Below are 21,750 nucleotides of genomic sequence, written 5' to 3'. Positions count from 1 at the left end.
TGTACACGATGGTGTTATTCCCATATCTAATGAGAAGTTCCAAATGTATAATAAAGATAGTAAATAAGTTGAGCATGATTAACTAGTCTAAGATATTATTAGCTCTATGCAATATATGTTTATCTTTGTTTTGCATTTGGCTTGGGCTTAAGCCCATGCTTTATACTGTGAAACACAAATACCTAAGCCCTAAAGTGGAGCCAAAAATGTGCCACATAGCAATGGTCAAAGTGGAAGTCAACAAGCATAACATGTTTAGACCAAAAGCTTTAACTCGAAAAATCAAAAGTGGGAGTGGAATTTTGAATGAGTCTTTAAAAAGGGATATAAGAAAGACCGAATTGTCGTAACACATGGAAGTGTCAAGAAAAAATCCGAGATGAAGTCCTAGCAAGGGTGTTTGGCAGACACAGTAAGTTATCATCTAACGATATTGAGGGACTAAGCTCAATATCGCGGGAGTTCCCAACACTAGCAAATGTAAGCCAACATCATGAGTTTTTCATTACCGTGTCAAGTTTATTTGATTAAATGACAACTTAAGATTTCCTTCCTTAGTGCCCTTCCGATCTAAATGCACATGTGATGACCAGTTTCTCAACTAGTTTAGGCGGAGACTAATAACGGGTCCAGCAATATTGACTTTCTGCAGTCATAGCAGTAAAGAAAAAATATCCGAAAGGACTAGCCGACAGATAATGTTCGATACCCGAAATCACATTTGCAACACTCTCTGATCATATTTTTTTGCTCTATGATTGTTCTTCTTCCTTTCCTTAGTGGCTACTATTATGATATTTTACTAGTGAAAAATGAAACAGGTATGTAGTGTTTTTCACAATCCCTTAATCTAGAACTTTGCAATTGCATTCATGATGGTACAATGCATATAAGGCTTAAGAAGAAAAGTGAAATAAACGAAAACTTACTCATGAATCTCTATTGCAGCCCAAGCAAGAAAAAAAACCACAACTAACTAGCAATCCAATACAATATTCCAACTACCCACACAGATAGCATAATGGTGTCCCAAATGAGACTCACACAAAGAAAGAGTTTTGTGTGTAAAGAGCTCTCACATAAACTAACAAATAGAACTATTCACATGCTCAAGATCTCACTTGCTTCTAAAAAGAAGAAACACCCATGTTGCACCCATCTATGCAGACCAAAAAGCCCCTACCTCAGACCTCACAAGCAAGAGCTTGTTTGATCAAGCTCACAACTGCCCACAGGGTCAAGATTGTGGGAAAGATATCACTCTTACCTAAGCAGGAAGAAAGTGTTCTATGTTAGATTTCAAGTGACATGTACATGTGTGGGCTTCTCTAGTTTGACATGTCATACTGATGTGGCAGAAGCCCATCACTTTCATGCCATACCCATACATTTCAAATCACATGCAATTATAATGTAGTAAAGATTATTTTTATAATGTGGACTCGTGTGTTTGTTTATGTTTATCTTTGCCTTATCTTATTGTCTGATTGCTACAAATTGATATAATTAAACCCTTAACATTGTAAATTCCTTTGATGATTGTGCTACAGCCTCAATAGTGTGCATGTACTTAAAAGACTAGGCCACTCTGAAAAAGATGAGATCAGAAAACTTTCCACAAATACTTTAAAAAACACTCACATAGATGCCTCGCATGCTGCCATCCATCGGATACAATCAGCGGCAGCTGCTCATCTGTAGCTCCTTGAACAGGTGCTGTGGATTAAAGAACGATTAGAAAAGGAATAGGCACGTTGAGTAAACCTCAGCATACACTTGAAACCCACTTTCAAGAGGACCCATCCAGAAAACAAAGGGAAAGGTTTTCAGAATAAAAGATATACTAAAAAGTCAATGGATCTTCTTAATAAGCACCAAAGCAATTTAATCTCAAGCCACAGATTTGTCCTGGATCTAGGCGAGACAAATAACTCTGTCCGAGCCCCACCATTGATGTTGCCTGACCACCTTCTCTATAACTGTGTCGCAGCTCCACCATCCCTCACCTTGGCCCCCATGCCACTGCCAAGCTGAGCGAGTCTCCATCATAGATCTTCACAGCACTCTCCTGTGCTGGATCCAAGTCAGAGAGTTCCTCACAAATTCCTACCACGTTGTAGTAGTTCCGGGCGGCACTTCTTGCAATGACTGAAATATCCAGCTCTTCCATCGAAGGAGGTCCCATGACCAAAATCTCATTTGGAAGCATCGATTGGTTCAACATGGTTACTTGAGGACCCTTTGGAGTCAGCCACTGTAAATGTTGACAAGTTGATGTGCTTCACAAAGAATTGCTCGGTGGGGTCCAACAAGGGCAACACTGAAGACACCAGCTCCACCAACGAAGATCATGTTCTTCCTCACAACAATTACATTCGAGTGGAACTTTGGCAGCCACTCATGTTCCTGTGAATGATTAGTTAACTTCCATGCCAAGAACAAACGCCTCGATTGTATCACTGCTGGGATGCAGTCCTCAAGATACATGTGCTCTACTGATTTAATCTGGGGAATCCTTGCCCTTGTCAAACTCTCGACACTATAAGTTACTTTGATGATTGGTCAACCTTGCAATAGTGTGCATGTGTACCTGTTGAAAAGTTTTTCGATACCTTCACCAAGGCCTGCACTTGAACAGCTAAGCGCTTCCAGCATATGGATATTGAAGTACTCCAGCCTATCAATCACTAGATCATAGGCCACTGAGAAAAAGAAGAGATCAGAACAAGTTCCACAAATGCTTAAAAACACTCACATGGATGCCTTGCACGCCGCCATCCATCGGATACAATCAGCGACAGGGATTCTCCGCTGATTTGTAGCTCCTTAAACAGGTGCTGTAGATTAAACAATTAGGAAAGGAACAGGCAAACTTGAAAGCACTCACCACGTTGAGTGATCTCCTCTTGTCCATCCTTGCGCAAGCAAAACCTGTCTCAGTATACACTTGAGGTCGAGAGGATAGAACCACATTAGCTGTCGACCCTCTCCTCTCATCCCAGAGGCAAACAATAAATAAAGGATATACAAACAATCCTCAAAGAAACTTTAATACAATAAAAAAGGGAACCAAGTTACAGCAAAAAGGGTGTCTAGAAGATTCTATTTTTATTTAAGTCGATTCCATTGTGTTAGGGTTTGTAAGTTTGTATAGCCATGGCCGACGAGAGGGTTGTGATGTTCCGCTATGGAAAAACCCTGTTTCCCATGGTGGGTTTGCAGCAAATGGGCGAGAGCTTGAAGGAGATGGTTCGTATCGTGGATGTGCCCGACTCGAGACACGAGAAGCTGGCCTTTTACTTCGGCGGGAGGCACATCGATATCGACTGCCGCAGCGAAGAAACTCCAGGAGACATCGATTTCTACGTCACCACAGATAGGATTGCGAAGATTATCCAGTGTGTCCACGCCGCTGGGCGCGAGGGTGGCACCATGGTGAAAGTCTAGAAGGTCGGAAAATCGAAAAACAAAAGGTATGGAGATTAAAACACCACGCTCTTGTCCCTTTGAGGATCGTCAAGACAATTCCGGGCCAGAATTGCCAGGCGCTTCTCAGAACTTCCAGCAACTACAGGCAGTCAGAAAATTTACGGCCGCTCAGCATGCTTTTTTCAAATACTTCGACCCAGCCTTTAGAAAAGAATTTACTAAAAAAGAAAACAATTTAACATTTCTAAAAAGTATATTCGCCCCGGCTCACTATATAAACCCTAATACCCTAGAAAAGGGAAGCAAGTCGAGCGAAGAGTTGTCTCCGGTAAGCAAGCAAGTTTAGTTATAGCTATGGCTCGCAAAATCGCTTCCCCGCCGCCGCCGTCCCCGCAGCACACGCACAGGAGGGGTGGCGCGCCGCCGTCGCCAAAGAGGGCGAGATCTCCGCCGCCACCGTCGCCGCCACACTCACGAGGAGTAGCGGGCCGCCGTCCAAAGCGCTGCCAACTGGAGCTTCATCTCCATCGCCACCGCCACAGCAGCACTCGCACAATAGGCCCAAACCGTCGCCAAGAAGAGCACCACCCCGGTAGAGTCCCGCGAAGAGCCCTCCACCTCGACATCAAGCTGCTACAGGGCCGCCACCTGCTGCTTCCTCCAACAAGCACGACACTATAACTTGGAGGCCAAGGAGGTTTGGGCCGCCGCCACCTTCATCCATAACGTGGCACCCAAGGCTGCCATCGCCGCCACCATCGACCACGCCTGGCCTGGCCACTTCTGCTCCGCCTCCGTGTCTGGCGTCATCAGCATCACCATCTTCATCAGCAGCAGCAGCCGCAGCAGTGTTCGCGACTTCTCCCGGTTTGCTCGCGGCAGGCATCGTCATATTCCTGCTGGCTATGGTGGCCATCATCATCGGCATCTGGATACACTGCATGAGGAGAAGAAGCAAGGTGCGTGACGAGGTCCTGGTGCACTATGCTGGGAGTGGCCATCATCCCGGCGGCCAGCGGGAGTATCTTATTCCCTTGAGCAAAGTGGAGAATGGACTGGAGCATCGACCGTCGCAGCTGAATGCCGATCCTCAGATTCGCAAGTTCCTGAGGCCTCCAAGGCGGCTGCCACCTTCAGCTCTTCTCGGTGGTGCTTGCCATGACTCCGGATCGGGAAACAAGGTCGCGGTGAATCCACTCTTTCGTGCTAACCCAGTGCCAGATCAGCAGAAATGTTGGGGGAACGTGGTGGAGAATTGTCTGATCGTTAGTGAGCAGCAAAGGCCAATCTCGGCCTCTCTTCTCCAGGTGGATCCACTCCTTCGTGCTACTGATCCGGACCAGCAGGGAAGTCGAGAAAACGTGGTGGAGAATCCTCTGATCTTCAGTGAGCCGTTCTCGGCCTCTCTCCTCCAGGTGGATACACTCTTGCCTGCTACTGATCCATACCAGCAGGGAAATCAGGGAAACATGGGGAAGGATCCTCTGATCGTTAGCACGCCTGAGGAAGTTCACGAGCAGCCAAGGCCGTTCTCGGCCTCTCTCCTCCGTCTTCGTCACCCAGAGGATCCATTCTCGGCTGCTCACTTCGAACCAGCAGGCAAGAATATGGCTGCAAACGAGCTCCCAGTGTGCCCACGCGAAGGAATGGAGCAATCTCATGGACGGGAACAAGGAGGGAAGGTGGCGGATCCATTTTTTCGTTCTGGCATCGTGTTCGATCCTGGAGATGGCGCAGCAGCGGTACAGAAGCAGATCCTGAAGGTCATGGAAATGGAGATGGAGAAGAAAATCCACATGATGGAGCCCCGCATCAAGCGTTTTTCCCACCGGTTAGTTTCTGTGCTTTAAATGATGAAGTGGACTGACGGAGGTGAGTTTGACCAGGATGACTGATGCGAAGACCAGTGATTCTGAGTCATCTCTCCTGGCTTCTCCAGGGCACGGTTCTCAGTGGACGACGTGAGGCACGAGCCTTTTCGTTTTCCTGGTTGAGATTTCCACCTTTGTGATGAAACTGGACGAGGTATGCTCCTGGAAATCTATTTGTATAGATGCTACTCTTTGGTGAAGACAATAGCAAGAAAAACAGGCTAAAATTAAACCATGGAAGTTTGCAAGTTTTTAGTAATAACATACCATCCATTTTTAAATGCTTAATGTCTATAGAATAAAATATATGTTTTGTGACAAGAATCAAGCAAATAACATATGTTAACATAAACTTGTACATGCTCTTTCTTCTAAACAGCTGCATGAGTAGAAGGCAATCTAATTGTTTGCCATCCAAAGCATAAGTAATGAGTATGCTCTTGTGTTTGTATCTCAAATAGAGTAAGGTTTGAGAAAATAACAATATAGTAGCAAATTTGTGAAATTGCATTATAAATAAGCTTTTCTGTACTTTGTATGTCTCATCACTTTTCAATCAGCACTCAATAAAATGATTAGTTATTTTGTGTCAAATGTGCTCAAATATTGCAAGGATAGGCAAATACATTCAAACACTTTGAAATATTACTTGTTAAATATATAGATTCTTATCATACATTTCTACCACAGCTACATCAAAGTTTGAAGGAGTGAACGTGTGGCATATTTTAAACACTTTGTAAAAATTATTAGAAAATGCCTCATACAAAATCCATTATATGGATTATCAAATATCAATTGAACATAAATTAAAGAGGAATTTGTAAAGTGTAACATTTTGATGTTTAATTTCAATCAACATTTTCAAATGTTTAAAGAAACAAATCCAATTATCATTTTTTTAACATCAGTCACATTAAATACAAGAGAGAATAATGAGCATTTAGCATTAACATTAGTTATTAATTATTATGTATCATAACTTCAAATACATCCTATTAAAACAGATCAAAACCCTATAATGCACAATACTTGTAAAACAAACATTATAGGAGAGAAATAGACTTTTGAAGGCAAAACTTTAACGATTGTTTGAAATAAATAAATTTCCATACACAAATAGCTTTGCATAAGCTACATCATGATTTCCATGAATTTCTATTATAACTTTCTCATTTCCTTTTCAAACCTTGGTAATAGGATATAGAAACACTATGCTCACAATGCATTTCAACTATCATGCCTTTTGAAACTAATTTAATTCATCCCTCATTCTCTACATTCATCAATGCTTCATTAAATGTTCCATCCCACCACACTAATAGCTATTCACAAAGGTTTTAATGGGCTTTTGTCAATAAAAGAAGTATAGAGTTTATAAACTTATTTCTCCTTTGCATTGAATTGTGTATTATTTCCTCTCTAAACGGATTACAAACTCAACATGCCAAGCAATAGTTACATTTTCACTATACCTGTGATCAAGCAACATTCACTTAGCCCAATTAAAATAGACTATTCTTTGAAATGCCAGGGGATTTTTTTTTTGCATTTGCAAATATGAGAGGCTTGGAATTTTCCGTTAATTCTAATGAGGATGCTAGAGGAGTACGTCACCCAACTGGAGGAGGAGATGAACGAGCGCCTCTCACAGGTAAAGCAGGAGAATCAGGCTGTAGAGGAGTGCATTGCACTGCTGGAGGAAAGGAATGGCTACTTGGAGATGCATATTGAACAGATTGAACAGGGCTGCGAGAGCCTCCAGCACAGCGTCTCTCGCCTCGAGGAAGTGAATCAATGCCTCGAGGAGCGCATGGATCGGCTGGACCAAGAGAACCAAGCCTTGAGTGAGCGAGTCTCTCGAGTCATGAAATGTACAAAGATTTAGGAATGGAAGCCCCGCAATTTGCCGCCATGCTCCAAGAACGCGACCATTGCATCCAGCTCCTGGCATCTTGCAAGAGCCTGGCGATGACGAGAGAGGCTCACACCCAGCTCAAGGAGCTGGATTTCTTCGCCCACGACACGAGGCTCTCGAACACACTGATCCAACTCTACGGGAGATTTGGGGGCGTCAAGCAAGCCCGCCAAGTGTTTGATGCCATGCCCTCCAGGACAATCTACTCGTGGGTTTCCATGCTAAGAGCATATGCCCAAAACGGGCATATTGAAGACGCAGCGCAGGTGTACAATAGGATGCCTCAACTGGATCTGGTGACGTGGACGACCATGCTAGTCGCATATGCCCAAGAAGGAAATCTTAGAGAATCATTGCAAGTATTCTCTGAAATGCGCGAGAGAGACATAGTGACCTGGAATGCCATGCTGACTGCATATGCTCAAAACGGGCAAATACATAAGATGAAAGAGTTTTCTTACAAGATGCCAGAACAAAACCTTGTAACGTGGAATGCATTATTGGGGGGATTTGCCAAAAACGGCAGATTGCAGGATTCCAAGCGGGTGTTTGATTCCATGGCCGAAAGGAATCTCGTGACGTGGAACTCGATGCTTACGGCATATGCCCAGCTTGGGCATCTGCTGGATGCCAAGAACCTCTTTGACACGATGCCCGAATGGGATCTCCACTGCAATACGGCGCTCCAATCCGCCTACGCTAATGCCGGATGCGTGAGCGATGCCAAGAGGCTCTTTGATTCCGCCCAGCAGCGGGATCTGGCGTGCTGGAACTCGATGATCTCTGCTTATGCTCATGCCGGACAAGTATCGCAGTCGAGATCTCTCTTTGATGCGATGCCTGAGAGGGATGTTCTCTCCTGGACGGCGATGCTTGTCGCCTACACTCAAAACAGACAGATTAGAGAGGCCCAAGCCTTGTTTTGCGAGATGAAGGAGCGGAGCTTGATCGCCTGCAATGCAATGCTTGCGGCGTTCTCCCAGGAAGGGATGCTGGACTCAGCCAGGGACCTCTTCGAATTCTCTTTCCAGAAGCGGGATCTTATCTCATGGAACGCAATGCTTAGCGGGTATGCCCAGAGCGGGCAAATCCGGGAGGCCCGTGAGCTGTTCGATCGAATGCCAGAGAGGAATCTCGTCTCGTGGACAACGCTTCTGGGTGGATTTGCGTCAATTGGTTGGGTGGAAGAGGCGAAGTCAATGTTTGATCGAATGGCGCGCTGGGATCTCGTCGCCATCAATGCAATGATCACAGCCTTTGCCTCTAAAGGGCATCTTGGCGAGGCAAAGAGGATCTTTAGCACAATGGAGGAACGGAATCTAGTCACCTGGACGATTGTTGTGTCCGCCGTGGCACAAGCTGGCCAGCTTGAAGATGCGTGGTATCTTTTTCACGCAATGGACGAAAGAAACTCTGTGACGCGGAATGCAATGCTCTCGGCATATGCCCAGCACGGGCATCTGCAAGATGCCAGGAGGATCTTTGATGGCATCGAGGAGCCCAGCGTGGTATCGTGGAACGCGCTCATGGCAGCGTATGGGCACAACGAGAGGCCACACGAGGCCTTACATCTCTTCCACGCAATGGTACTCGAGGCAGTGTCTCCGAACGATGTCTCCTTCGTGACGATGCTGAGGGCGTGCATCCATGCGGGCGAGTTACACCGAGGGCGCGCTGCATTTGTTTCGATCCATCGAGATTTCCAGCAGCGTCCCACGAAGCAGCACTTTAGCTGCGCGATCGATCTCCTGGCGCGCGGGGGATACGTTGTGGATGCCCGGGAGCTCGCCGAGACGATGCCGTTCGAGCCCGATTCGCTGGATCGGTCGTGCCTCTTGGGAGCCTGTGGCAGCCACAAAGAAGCAAAATCGATATTTGACGGTGGCGGCAGTCCTGCGGATGCCGCTGGCTATATCCTCCTTGCGAACTCTGTGGCACTAGACAAATAGTCTGTGTTTCTTTGACCACCTTTCTCCATGCACACTATCTCTTGTTAATACACAGCTTTAGAACACACAACAGTGAAAAATTCCTTATTCCAAGGCACAGATCATACGAGCAAAACGTTTTCTCAAAGTTTGGTTTCTAGAAGTACTTTGGTACCTCCACCGCCTTTTCCCACGTCTTTGAGGGCCTCCTCGACGTCCGAGAGCTCGAATCTCTTGCACGGCGAGAGCTGAAAGACCTTCGCTTCGAAAAGCCTCCACGCCTCGCTGATGAAAGCGTCTCTGTGCTCCACAGAGTCCCAGTAATTCATCACGAGCCAGCCTTTGATCTTCACTTGCCGGAGCAGATCATAGATGTTTATGGTGGCTTCCGTGCCGGAGAGAACGCCATACAGAAACACCGTTCCCTTTCTTCTCACGCATCCTGTCACAATCTAAAACCAGAAGTACACATTTACTTGAATGCCCAGTAAGAAAGGGAGAAAGAAAGTACCTTGGTCATGCCTCCACCAACGCAGTCCAAAGCTCCATACACGAGCTTATTACTTGTAATCTCCTTGACTCTCGCAACAACATCTGTCAAAACAAACACGTATAAATCTAGAAGAATGCAAACGGATGACAAGAGATTACCTTCGGTTGTAGAACAAATCACTTCGTCGGCCCCGAGTGCCTTGAGCTCTTCTTTCTGCTCTTCCCGTCGGACAACATTGATTATCTTGATCCCCTTGTGCTTGGCTAGCTGGATCACAAGCCTGTAAGCAAAGAGATAAGTTAGGAAAACTAGAAGAACTTTCAAGACTTTACCTTCCAAGCATGGAACCGGCAGCTGTTTGCAGCATAAAATCGCCCTCGGGGACATGAAGGTCTCTCATCAAACCAACAGCAGTCCACGGATTCAGGACAAACTGTGCTGCCACCTCGTTGGAGACGGAGTCCGGCACCAAAGTGAGCATGCTTTCTCTCACACAAACATACTCTTGCCACGAACCATCACCGCTCTCAATCGCTGACTCCCATACAAACGGCACCACCCTCTGCCCCGGCTTCACTTTGGTAACGCCATCTCCAATCTGGAAGCTCTCAAAGTCAGCAAAAAAAAACAGCAAATATTGTTCGCGAACTTACAGCATGAACTATCCCGTATCCTTCCGAGCCTGGTGTGGAAACAGGACGGCCATGGCGACTTAGAGGGGAGGTAAGATCCGTCGAATTGATGGGCCTCAAAAGAAGGTGGATAACAACCTTGCCTGGGAGCGCCTCGGGAATCGGCCTGCTAGCCAGTTCCAGTTTTCCAATCCCCGTATAATTTGGATCAACCTTGTGTAGTATAGCTCTGTTGCCTGTGCTCGCCATTAAGCCACAAAACTAGACCCAGCACCCTCCCCATCCCAGCGATTTATATACTTCCGAAAGTCGACTCCGAATTGACGTGATAGAAAAAAGCTTTTTTCCGGATCTGAGCCTGTTGCTTCAACGAAACTTCAGTAGCAGCTTCACACTTTGGACTCGTTCGCTTGGACTTTTCCCAATTGATCCAGTTTATTGATGACGCCCTTTACAGTGCTGGTCCTGTACCCCCCGAAAAAAATACGAGTGCTAATAGACTTTCCTCGAGATGAAAGGAGCCAAGCTTCTCCTCCGCTCCGGGAGTTCGATCATTGATGATGCCGGTTGCTGTTTCCACGACTCCCTGAACGCTTCAATATTGTTCCTGTTTCCAAGGCTGCCATCGTTGTCGAGTCGAGCAACCGCACCACCGGCAACAGGATCATCCCAGCAGTTTCTATAGTATCTCTCGGGTTCTTTCCTTCTTCTGCGTCGGTGCCTACTGCTGCTGTTGCAGATTCCTCTAAACCTGGATTCCTCAGCAGCTCTGCAAACAGCATTTGTGTAGAAATTCTCCGACGAAGAGTCTGTTTGCTGCTGCCGTCTTGGACGGTGTTCGCGATGACGATAGGCCTCCGATAGTCTGACATAATTCTCAGGTAGACAGGGCTGAGGAAAGCTTTGCCGTTTTCTAACGTTCAGTCGACTGATCATATCTGACATGTCTTCAATTGCCGCTTTCAAGCGTTCTCTGGAAAGTGATACTCTTCTGTGGCCCTCTTCAAAGGCGTTGTCACAGCGACGCCAATAGCCTGTTCTTCCTTCATCCTCGAACTGACGGACTGAAACTCGTGGTTCGTCGAGGCCCTGTGTCTCGTTAGAAGTCCCCGTGAGTTGATCACTATAACGCGGACGGAGCGGCCTTCGTGCTCGTTTACGATCTTCCTCCTCGGACACGGACAATGTTTTGCTGCTTTCTACTTCCGGCTTTATGCATGTTGCTCTACGTACTTGATCAGCACGCTGGATTGACTCCTCAAGAGCCGTTATCCAGGAACTCATCTCTTTCTGTTCAAAAGAATAACATTAGATTTTTAAAGTTGCAGCGCATTGCGCGTACCTCCTTAGAGTGATGTGCTATGATTTGAAACTCCAGCTGATTAAATGACATCTGGGTCATCACGAACAAAAATTGAGTGAGTAAAGAGCAAACAGTCTAGGCGTGCCTCTTACCTTGACGTTCGCGCGGAAAAGAGAGGTCACAGATCGCACATGTCGACCAAGTATGTTTGTTCCCTGCAAATACGTGCCATGTTAAAGAAATCCTTCGCGCCTGAAGCAACCACTTACGGCAAACATAAGAAGCTTTCCAGGTACAACCACCAGAAAGCGTTCTGTCCTCCTCCGCTTAGCTTTTGCTTTGCGCAAAATGATTCCATATTTGAGTATCCTTTTGTCCTGCGAGAAGTACGACACGCTTACGAGAGGAATTTCATTTTCTCCAAGTCTCTTTACCAGGCCGACAATACCAATGCCTTGACGCACAGCCTCTACTGCAGTCATATTTTTCGCGATACACTGCAAAAGCCCGGTAAGTGACGCTAAAGTTTATTTGCTGCATTGATACCTGCAGAAGATGTAGCATGCATTCCTTCTCGGCGCTGTTCTGGACGTTGAGCTCTAACTCAAGTAAACTGCCAAGCTGGGCGATTTTAAGATTCGCCACTAACACCAACAAAACCAAAGAAATCTGATGTTTGCATGGACTAACCCAAAGAAAAGCGACACGAAAGGATCCTCGACATCTTTATCGAACGCGCATCGCGTGTACGAGTCAAACGGCCGTGCCTGCAAAGGTCTGAAATGATAAGTGTGTTCGCTCAGACCAAAAAATCTCCAGTGAAAAGAGCACGGAGAAGAAAAGAACCAACCACGACGACGCGCTCCCTATCCAGCAAGATGAATGTACGCACAGCAAAATTTACTTCCAAGATCGCCTTCTCCCACTCCTGCAATACCAGATCGTTTCATCTCGCAGCGATCATTGCAATCAATCGCGTGACAATCTCCTTCTCACCTTGCCGCCGCCGCTGCCGCCGTCGCGAAATGCGATCTGGAAGGAGAAGAGCTGCGCGTAGTCGAGCGGCGGAGGCGGCGCTCCCGCTGCTCCATCCGCGACGCGTATCATCGCGCAACACTGCCCTAAAATAAGAATCGATGGAAATGCACCGTTGGATCTCCTTTCGTCCCCATATTACAAGGAATCTATCCGGAATTTACCCGGAGGCCAAACTTTGTACGTCAGCAGGATCTAGACGAAGAACTTGTCACTGTCTAGAAGGAGACGAAGAAGATGAACTAGCTAACTAAATTTTAATCGAAAAAAAAGGAGAAGAACTCCTCCGCGAGAATCGATCGATCCAAACAAGCTTTGAATCAGATCGACCGACAAGCTCGCCCTTCTAAACTCTTCCACTTTTCTGATTTTTCTCCCTTTCGATCGATGATGATCAAGACGAGTAGAATTGGAGAAGCTCGTCGAGCTCCAGCTGCCTGGCTTGAGCGTCATTGTTGTTGAGCAGCCAAAGTACGTGCTCGAACAGAACAGCCTCGCACGGAATGCTGAGAGCTCCCGCATGATCAAAGCCGTACTCCTCGGCAGCTTTCTCCAGGAGCGCTCTGAAGAGGGGGTGATTGAGGTGCTCCATTCTAACCAAGAACCGGCGCCTCTCCTCGCCGGCATACACTGCAAAGCTTCCCTGCGGGACATTTGGAGGAGCAAAGTTGAGGCTGCCTTCGCAGTCACTGCTACTGTCGCTGGAGAATCCGCTCGAGGAGCCATTGCTGCTGTAGCTCCTTGGTAGCTTGCTCGATGAGAGCGCCTTTCTGAGGATCGATACAAGTCTTGCCATTGCCAAAACTTTTCTCGTTTCAAAGTGGAGAAACTTTTCTTTCTTCTTGATCTTTCTTTCGCGAGATGGAAAAAAACGCTGAAAGCTTCCAAAGCGGAAGATCAAAAGAAAGCTCACTGCTGATGCTTGATTTCAGCCTGCAAAGACCCTGAACTTTTATAGCAGGATCCGCAGAATCACATTTCTCCGCTACGCCGGAGATAAATCGCGTCAAGATGACGGGGAAGATCGTGACGGAGGGATCTACTACTCGGCTGGAACAACTTGTGCTCCCTACCAGACATGCAGATCAGCATGATTCATGACAATTTTGTGAGAGCAGAAAAAATACAAAAGGAAAAAAAAAAATCAGTCCTTGAGCTTGCATAAAGTATACATATCTATCTCTTGCTTTCCTCTCTGCTCGCGATGAATCCCTCCAGGAGCTCTTGAGCATTGTCATCCGGTGGTCCTGGTTTCTTGCGGTGTGGTCCTCCCGCTCTTAAGTTTTCAAAGATCTCAAAATGAACCTTCCAAAGATCTCACTTCCAGAGTCAATCAGAAAAGCTCTATGAAAACGAAAGGAAAAACAGCATTGAATGCAGTACTTAGTACCTAATTGTTCCGTCGAAGGTCGATGATCAAGGAAAGGACGATCGGAACACCGCCGGTACTCTATCTTTTAAGAAAAAAAATCTTTCTTTTTTCTTTTTCTCCTTTTTTTCGGCTGGAACCATTAGCCTAGCTATCATCAGCAGCAGCTGTAAGCCTGCAAGGGTACCAGCTGAAATTAGTGATCATGGTCCCCGCAACTTGAAAATCAATTTTTTTTTTGGTTCCTCCACAAACCATTTTTTTAGCTTGACATTCCTGATTGGATTTGTCAGCGTTGTTTCGGGGGGAGACAATACCTCGGCAGCAACAAAACCTCTCCCCAGAGCTCCTCAAGAGTAGCGCCCCATGCAAGCAACCAGTAAACAAGCATTTCTCTCCTTTTCTCCTCCACAAGTTCTGTTCCTCAACCAGCCAAAAGAAACTCTTGGCAAGCAAAAAAACCGATCAGAATCGTTTTTTTAGTTCTTCTGTCCGTTCTAATCGAGCTCCAACGTGAAAAGATTGGATCATACCTCACTGTCGCGCACACCTCTTTCATCAAAGTCACATGCCACACTTAAGTTTGCGGTCCCCTCCCTGCAATGACCACCCGATGAACAAAACAACAGCAAATGCGGTAAGAAAGAAGCTCCCGCGAGAGCTCCCCGAGCAAGAACACCGCAATTTTAATTCACAACATCTCTGGAGAACGATTAATCTCGTTGTCTCGTCGTCGTCGTCGCATTCGCGCTGGAACCACTGGAGTTATGAGCTTCTGATCCCAGGACAAAGCGTGTAGAGGTACAATTTGTACCACCCCATTGTTTCTTCCTCTCTTTTTTCCTTTTTCTCTCTAGTGTGAAGATTCAGCTACCAAGTTAAGTTGGCCAGAGCGTGTTGGCTACCCACCAATCTCTTTCATGTGCAATGATTCTTATAATTGCCGGAGCTTGGCTTTGGTTCTTCGATTGTCCGGAACGTTGCATGACAAGCTTTGAATCGTTTTATCCGGATTCAGTGAGGTTCCCTATCCAGTCCGGCCAGCTTCTTCGCTGGAGCTTGGAGCTGGAGGATCACAACCCCTGCACGTTAGACAGCACGACTTAATGGCGAAAGGAACACACTGGAGAAAAAAGAGGGAAGCAAAAAGCAAGAGGAGGCTTGAATACAGACCTCCTGCACAGTCCTTGCGACTTGAGTTGACACTCGCTGATATCAGGTTCATGTTCTCCAGTATTTTGGCCGGTTTTTCTTCATTGTGATTACTTTTATAAAGCGCGCGCACAGTGCCTCTTGAGTGAATGCATCTCTCTACCATCTAATGCAAACACCGACATTCGATTTAGTTCCTCAAAGCCAAACGCCAACTTGAATGGAAAGGAAATCGCCCAGCAAACCAATGAGCTCTCGTCTATAGATCGCGGAGCCGCTTTGCAGCGACACAAACCTTCCTAGCGTAAAAAGAAAAAAGAACCAGCAGTTTTTTGAGGATCCGACAAGGAGGCCCAGGTTGGGTGACACGAGAGTTGTCCCTAGGATTTCCAGCAAGTTCCTGTTACTAGGCGAGACAACGCACAGGACCATAACTGCAACGATTGAAATGAAAGAGCCACACTTCCCACCTGGAGAGAGCTCCAGCAGTTGGAACGCATCGCCCACCCTTTAATAATCAAGTGAAAAAGAATGGAAAACGAAAGAAAAAAGAGTTTTTTCTCCAGTTCTTTACGTTCGATCTCCCACGCTATAAAGCTTGGTTGTGAACAAGGAGCCACAACTCCCAGTTTCTCGGTTTTTTTCCTCGGTTCTCTTTCTCTAGTGTGCTTTGAGTCAATCATTCCTTGCTAGTAGCATGCACAAAAAATTTCTAGCTGCTCTCAAAAGCTCTCCATCTCCCGGGAGCTCGTCACGGTCGAGCTCAAGTGTTTCGAGCATGCAAAGGATGCCTTCGTGGCAAATGAGCGACTTGGACAGTGACGAAGAAAGCGTCTCTAGAACAAATCAACCGCCACCGGATGTTCCAAAGGGATTCTTTGCAGCTTACGCTGGAAGCAAGAGGTTCATCGTGAGCACAAAGCACCTCACGCATCCCATTTTCAAGGCCTTGCTCCAAAAGGCCGCCGACGAGTATGGATTTCGTCACAGCGGAGCTCTCCAAATTCCCTGCGAGGCTGTTTTGTTTGAGCATTTTCTATGGCTGCTGGACACGAAAGACCCCGTGTGCGCGAAGCTCGAGCAGATCCACGACCTTGTGGAGTTTTACAACAGGGACTAGAAGCTCTCTAATATAGGTTTTAGAGGAAGCCCTCTACTCCACAGGAGATGGATCCAAGCCAGCAGCACCAAGATCGAGTAGATCGGCTAGTGGGTCTGCTGGGTTTTTGTAAATCGTTCGTCCTTGTGAAGAAAATCAAACTCTAATCACGATACTCAAACTGTAACCCCGTAACTTGCTTATCTGAGTAGAAACGTAATTTCGTACTCATCCGCGTACTACAAGTTGGAATAAAAAGCAAGCGAAAGTGTCGAAAGCGACTGGATTTCCTGCTCTTCACGCACCCCAATTGGCGTCCACAACCACACATCCATCGCAGCAATTGGCTGTTTGAGCAGAGATATCATGCCAGGCTCGAAAGGATCTCCTCGTCGATCACCATCGCTCGCAAAAACTAAACTTTTGATGCTTTCTCGCAATCTTACGGCCGCATCTTCGAGCATTCCGTCCAGAGATGATCTCTAGAACCACGAGGAAGCAAAAAGAAAGAGAGGAGAATCAAGCTTTCCTGGACAGAGATTTGGTCTTGATTGATTGATCTCGCAAAAAACAGCGAAAAAAACAGCGAAACAAGACGGCTGTCGGAGTGGCCAGCCAGCTAACGCAAAAAATACGTAAGTCGCAGCGGTCGCAGCATTGACAGCTAGGGGCTCCATTGACAGCCCTGGACGAGAACGCGACCAGAAAAGCCACCCTTTTTTTTTTCTCTCTTCTTCGTTTGTTTGTTTGCTCTCTGGCTATGGCGGACGAGGGACGGTTACACATCATCTTTGATACAACCTTTATACAAACCCGTTGGTATTAACTCCGTTTGTGTCTTCATCTGTCGCAACTCGCATTCTCCGCATTAAAACGCGGCGAACAAACACTCATCCTTTCCAAGATGAAGGAAGCTCTGATGCAATCCATGGCCGCCATAGCTTCTTCTTAGCAAGCAAGCTACTCTCCCAAAATCCATCTTTTCCCCAGTTTGTGTTGGTGTTTTCCTCATCTATATGTTGCGTATCTAAGCGCCGTCGAGAGATTCATGGCTGGGAGCGCGAGCAGCAAGGTGAAGAGAATCGTGGATAAGTGGCAGAAGAAGCTCAAGCGATCGGGGCGATCGTATGCTTCATTGGAGTCGGCGTCGCCGCTATCAACTTGCGCGAGCGATCTGGAGGAGTTTGATCACAAGCAGCAGCCGCAGCGAGCATCCAAGATCATCGCAAAAGAGGAGGCAAGAGCTCCAGAAGACGCGTTCGTGGTTTACGTGGGCAAGGAAGCGAGACGATACGTGGTGGAAGCGCGCCACTTGAAGCATCCACTGTTTAAATCCTTCGTCCAAAAATCCGCGGCGAGCAATCTCGAGGAGGAGGAGGAGGAGGACGCGCTGGTGAGAATCTCTTGCGAGGTTGTCATGTTTGAGCATCTCCTGTGGACGCTGGAGAACTATGATCCAGCCGAGCTCCACGGAGAAGCTCTCAATGAGCTCCTCGATATGTATGCTACGAGCTAAAGAGCTCGGAACAAATCAATCTAGTTCATTTTTTTAGGGTTCTTAGCAAATGTTCTCTTGTGGCGTAGGCGCGGCCAAGGCGCCCGGCTGGAGGAGGCTCGATCGGTGCTCGTCCGCGCGTAATCCGAGGCGTGCTGGTAAGATTCTAGCTGTAGCGCACCAGCAGACGCGGGGGATCGGAGGTTTGCTCCGGGCATTTCACGATGCCCCGGATCGTCACGGCCGGAGCTCGTGTAGGAATATAGGGAAGAACAGATGCGATGAGTCGAGAAGGAAGATCGAGATTGCGCTCGATTTGGAGCATTTCAGTGGTGGTGACGGTAATGGAGGGTTTAAGAATTTTGGGAATGGAGGAGATGGGGATAGTAGTGACAACGATGGTGGCAAGGATCCAAAGGACTGGATCAAGCTCTTGAGATATTTGTGTTGTGCGGCACTGGGGGTTTGCGTTCTCGTACACAGTAGTAATGGCAGCAGTCAGCTCTAGGCTCTGACGCATGAAGCTGGTAGAATCAGTGACGATGCTATCTGGAAAGTGAAGGATGGGAAATGGACGAGATATATCGTTGATGAGGCTAGCATGGCGCTGGTTGTGGACGTCACGAAGATGAGCGAAGACGAAGCCATGGCTTACGAGCAGGAGTGCCTGGAAAGAGAGAAGAACAGCAAAGGCAAATCTTCTCCTTCAACTGACAAAGCTGGCGCCGTGAGCACGGGAAGATCTCGCAAGCTGGGAGTTGACGAGATTGTCAGCTGGTGTTTGGATGCTCTCAAGACAACGATGCTTCCCATAGGATACCCGAAGACTGTGAGTGATGACTACACGGAGTACACTTTGTGGAGGATGGGACAGATCATAGCGAGCCAAATAAGTGGAGTCCTGACTACGCAGGTTCGGTTTTTAATTTTTGTTCCTTCAGGAGGATTTCGATTGAACAACAAAATCTCTTTTCTGTATAGGCTTTGCTTTACGCAGTTGGACTAGGAAAAGGTGCCATTCCCACGGCAGCCGCAATCAATTGGGTTCTCAAGGACGGCATTGGATACCTTAGTAAGATCGTGCTCTCAAAGTATGGTCGTCACTTCGACGTCCATCCAAAGGGTTGGAGGTTATTATCGGACTTGATTGAAGATGGTGCATGTGGTTTGGAGCTGCTTACTCCGACGTTTCCACATCTCTTTGTTCCTCTTACCGCGGTTGCTGGAGCTGGGAAGTCCGCTGCTGGTTTGATTCAGGTAATTAAGTGTTGTTACAAGGAGAGCTTTCGAAAATTTCCATTCAGGCGGCAACAAGGAGCTGTTTCTACGCTGGTTTTGCAACTCAAAACAACTTTGCAGAGGTCTGAGTTTACAAGCGCTGCCGTTGTAGTTTAAACTCACGTGTACGCAGGTTATTGCTAAAGGTGAAGCTCAAGGAATGGTGAGCAAGTCGCTTGGAATTGCTTTGGGCATTGGAATATCGAGCAAAGTTGGATCATCCGGACCTTTGCTAGTACTATCTTTTGGTACAGTGACAGCAGTGCATGTTTTGTGCAACCTCAAGTCTTATCAAGCCGTGCAGCTTCACACGTTGAATCCTTACAGAACAGGTGCTTGCGTGCTCGTCCAGCCTACTTGAGACTGAAAAGATGCCATTTTGTGCAGGCCTTATCATGGCAGAATATTTGACGACGCAGAGAATTCCATCCGTAAGAGACGTAAACTCCGTGGAGCCCATTTTCACGGTCGCAGACTTTTTTTCCAGCAAGAAAGCACCGGTTAGTACGCATGTTGGTCGCTTTTTGCTCACCTCAAAGTGTGTTGGCAATAGCTGTCTATTTCGTGCGAATCGAAATGTGCCGCGGCTGACATCGAGAAGAACTTAAAACTGGGAGTCAGTTTTGGCGAAGCAGTGGCTAGCAGAGGAGCTGCTCAAGCGTTGCTTGATCTTTACAGTGGAGAGGAGTACCTCTTAACATATGACGACAGTCATTGCTTTAAGGTAACATCGCAGACACGTTGTGTCCGTTTGTAACAGCAGAAGCGAACTGCGCTGTGCAGGTCGTACTCAAGAAATCGGCGTCGCCACATGATATGTTGAGAGCCGTAGTACAAGCTTCATACTTGAGACATATTCACAATCAACAGAGCCTCTCTAAAGACGAGCTACTTAAACTTTCGTACCAGAGCATGCAGCAAAGTTTCAACGAGCTGATACAGGGGCTCCAAGCTGCCGGCTGGTCCACGAGCGGATTGGTGGCAAGGCCTGGATCAAACAGGCTTGGTTGAGGTACATTGAATCAGTTTTCCTGTGCTGCTGCACGTCTACGCCTTTGCTGCAGGCTTGGATTTAGCGAAGTCGGATTCATGGTAAATGTATTAGAATATCCGCTTGCCTTTGTCAACAGCTTTTATGTGTTCGGCCAGTTGCAAGGAAAATACCTCTCAAGCATCAAAAGGCCCTTTGGTTTAGCGGTACGGAGCTGATGGTTTTTATTGATAGGCTTGCAAGGAGTCATGGCGTTCGGGTTGGCTTTGCAGAGCAAGCGTGATTTACCAACAAAATCTAATGGTGAGACGATATTCACCACTACAACAGCTATTGTCGTTGTCAAGGTATGTCTATTTTGCGTTTTCCTACGTTCAGCAATCCTCATATGGAGGCTCACATCAACAATGCTGGAAAAGCTGGAAGTCGTTGGGGATTATTATCACTATTTAGATTGGAATAAAGGGCCTCTTTTTGCACCGACAATAATTTGGAGCTTCATAGCCCGACAAGCTCAAGATATCAAATGTAATTACTTCCTATAGTTAGTGCTGACCATTTTCTTTCACAGCTCGCATTTCACAGCCTTGGACAAAAACTTCCTCAAGCCAAAGCCACGTTGACGATGAGGACTTTGGTCTTTTTGACGCTGGTAAGTCACAATCTCTGCTATCGCTAAGAAAATTTTACTCTTGTGGACAGTGGATCAGAATGACTCTTCCGACAATCACGCGGTAGAAATCCAGAGATCTCTCATATGACGAACAGAGAATGAGGATTGTCATTCAGAGAACGGTAGAAGCACAAAAGCCATAAAAGACACTGGACAATTTAGAAGCTTTTAAAGAACGTGTAATACCAAATACCTTGTAACCATTTCCTCTGTGAAGGGACGAAAAGTTTGATGGAAAGAATGATTTTGACGGATAAATACAAATTTGAAGCTAGCGCACGCCTTGTTCATGCTTTCCTTTATCGTACTGAGAGTATGCAAGCCGTTTCATTTCCACAGGAAAAAGTTCTTAGTTGCTACGATACCAGAAACGCACGAACGAAACTAGAGGATCATGGCTTCCTCACGTGCCACTGGCGCATGGACTAGCTCCCTGGTCATTGCAAAGACATGGGAGTTGGTCTCACATTGTGAGAGATCTGATCTAGCTTGTTTGAGTTTGTTTGTAGATATGATCTGTAGTAATCTTGAAAAGGAATACCTGGAGATTAATTCTTTTTGGTTTGCTTAAACAAAACCTGTAGATATACCTAAAATGTATTTAAATATTTTAGAATATTCTACCATATGATGGTTGTTATTTATTTAGATTAATCTTGTTTATAATTTATAATTTTCCTAAACACCTCCTAGTAAATTCTTTTTTATTCTACCATCTAATGGTTAATATGCAATAAGATTAATCTTGATTTAAAAATTATAAACATGTTTATAATTATTGATTAATTGGATTATTCAAAGACACTACAATTAAGCAAATCAAGCGTTGTTGCATGCAACACACAACAAATTATTTAGGTGACACAAGAAAGCACTTTTTCTAACAGATTCGTACTTGTGAATTATTAATAAAACTGACTCAAGTAAGGATAAATCTCTTCCTATACGTATTGCTCACACTCATTTATAATACCTTGAATTGTCGTGACTATAGAATAAAAGACAGAAGCGCCCAGACGAATACTTCAATCCAACACGAACTGTGCTCAACTCCTCATATACTACACATCAAGCTCCTGAAGGC

At 46.3% G+C, this 21,750-nt stretch overlaps 7 protein-coding genes across 14 annotated transcripts; 4 read left to right on the top strand and 3 right to left on the bottom strand.

Moving 5' to 3' along the window:
* The first annotated feature begins 7,190 nt into the window (after window positions 1–7,190).
* Window positions 7,191–9,167, top strand: LOC112342231 (pentatricopeptide repeat-containing protein At4g02750-like). Its single transcript, XM_024663728.1, has one exon. It carries the CDS (start codon window positions 7,191–7,193, stop codon window positions 9,165–9,167), a length of 1,977 nt encoding a protein of 658 aa, XP_024519496.1.
* Window positions 9,168–9,223: 56 nt separating this feature from the next.
* LOC9629541 (enoyl-[acyl-carrier-protein] reductase, mitochondrial) lies at window positions 9,224–10,535 on the bottom strand. Its single transcript, XM_002989857.2, has 5 exons — window positions 10,293–10,535; window positions 9,972–10,237; window positions 9,798–9,919; window positions 9,658–9,740; window positions 9,224–9,598 (listed from the first exon to the last, which is right to left on the bottom strand). The coding sequence occupies exons 1-5, from the start codon at window positions 10,518–10,520 to the stop codon at window positions 9,290–9,292; spliced, it is 1,008 nt and encodes a 335-aa protein (XP_002989903.1). The 5' UTR covers window positions 10,521–10,535; the 3' UTR covers window positions 9,224–9,289.
* A 204-nt stretch (window positions 10,536–10,739) lies between these two features.
* LOC112342246 lies at window positions 10,740–12,695 on the bottom strand. The gene is made up of 9 exons (XM_024663784.1): window positions 12,571–12,695; window positions 12,425–12,502; window positions 12,265–12,341; window positions 12,121–12,187; window positions 12,009–12,071; window positions 11,844–11,951; window positions 11,727–11,789; window positions 11,614–11,664; window positions 10,740–11,561 (listed from the first exon to the last, which is right to left on the bottom strand). Exons 1-9 carry the CDS (start codon window positions 12,679–12,681, stop codon window positions 10,764–10,766), a joined length of 1,416 nt encoding a protein of 471 aa, XP_024519552.1. The 5' UTR covers window positions 12,682–12,695; the 3' UTR covers window positions 10,740–10,763.
* Window positions 12,696–12,762: 67 nt separating this feature from the next.
* LOC9629985 (auxin-responsive protein SAUR50) lies at window positions 12,763–13,436 on the bottom strand. Its single transcript, XM_024663785.1, has one exon. The coding sequence runs from the start codon at window positions 13,403–13,405 to the stop codon at window positions 13,004–13,006; it is 402 nt and encodes a 133-aa protein (XP_024519553.1). The 5' UTR covers window positions 13,406–13,436; the 3' UTR covers window positions 12,763–13,003.
* A 2,384-nt stretch (window positions 13,437–15,820) lies between these two features.
* Window positions 15,821–16,353, top strand: LOC9629984 (auxin-induced protein 6B). The gene has a single exon (XM_002989938.2). The coding sequence runs from the start codon at window positions 15,828–15,830 to the stop codon at window positions 16,248–16,250; it is 423 nt and encodes a 140-aa protein (XP_002989984.2). The 5' UTR covers window positions 15,821–15,827; the 3' UTR covers window positions 16,251–16,353.
* Window positions 16,354–17,277: 924 nt separating this feature from the next.
* Window positions 17,278–17,745, top strand: LOC9629983 (auxin-responsive protein SAUR71). The gene has a single exon (XM_002989937.1). The coding sequence runs from the start codon at window positions 17,278–17,280 to the stop codon at window positions 17,743–17,745; it is 468 nt and encodes a 155-aa protein (XP_002989983.1).
* A 161-nt stretch (window positions 17,746–17,906) lies between these two features.
* LOC9629365 (protein root UVB sensitive 1, chloroplastic) lies at window positions 17,907–21,024 on the top strand. 8 transcript variants are annotated; one of them, XM_024663749.1, is made up of 11 exons: window positions 17,907–18,637; window positions 18,706–18,981; window positions 19,029–19,085; window positions 19,136–19,334; window positions 19,390–19,502; window positions 19,556–19,726; window positions 19,786–20,014; window positions 20,067–20,094; window positions 20,152–20,199; window positions 20,266–20,645; window positions 20,696–20,920. In XM_024663749.1, exons 1-7 carry the CDS (start codon window positions 18,326–18,328, stop codon window positions 20,011–20,013), a joined length of 1,356 nt encoding a protein of 451 aa, XP_024519517.1. In that variant the 5' UTR covers window positions 17,907–18,325; the 3' UTR covers window position 20,014; window positions 20,067–20,094; window positions 20,152–20,199; window positions 20,266–20,645; window positions 20,696–20,920. The 8 variants fall into 8 exon arrangements, with proteins under 8 accessions (XP_024519517.1, XP_024519520.1, XP_024519523.1 ...); XM_024663752.1 differs by having other exon boundaries at window positions 19,786–20,199; window positions 20,266–20,340; window positions 20,413–20,645; XM_024663755.1 differs by lacking the exons at window positions 20,152–20,199; window positions 20,266–20,645; window positions 20,696–20,920 and adding an exon at window positions 21,006–21,024.
* The last annotated feature ends 726 nt before the right edge of the window (window positions 21,025–21,750 follow it).

The sequence above is a fragment of the Selaginella moellendorffii genome, unplaced genomic scaffold (genome assembly GCF_000143415.4).
Source record: "Selaginella moellendorffii unplaced genomic scaffold, v1.0 SELMOscaffold_102, whole genome shotgun sequence".
Classification (NCBI taxonomy): domain Eukaryota; kingdom Viridiplantae; phylum Streptophyta; class Lycopodiopsida; order Selaginellales; family Selaginellaceae; genus Selaginella; species Selaginella moellendorffii.
The sequence above is the reverse complement of the archived record's forward strand: the minus strand, read 5'-3'. Positions and strand labels throughout refer to the sequence as shown.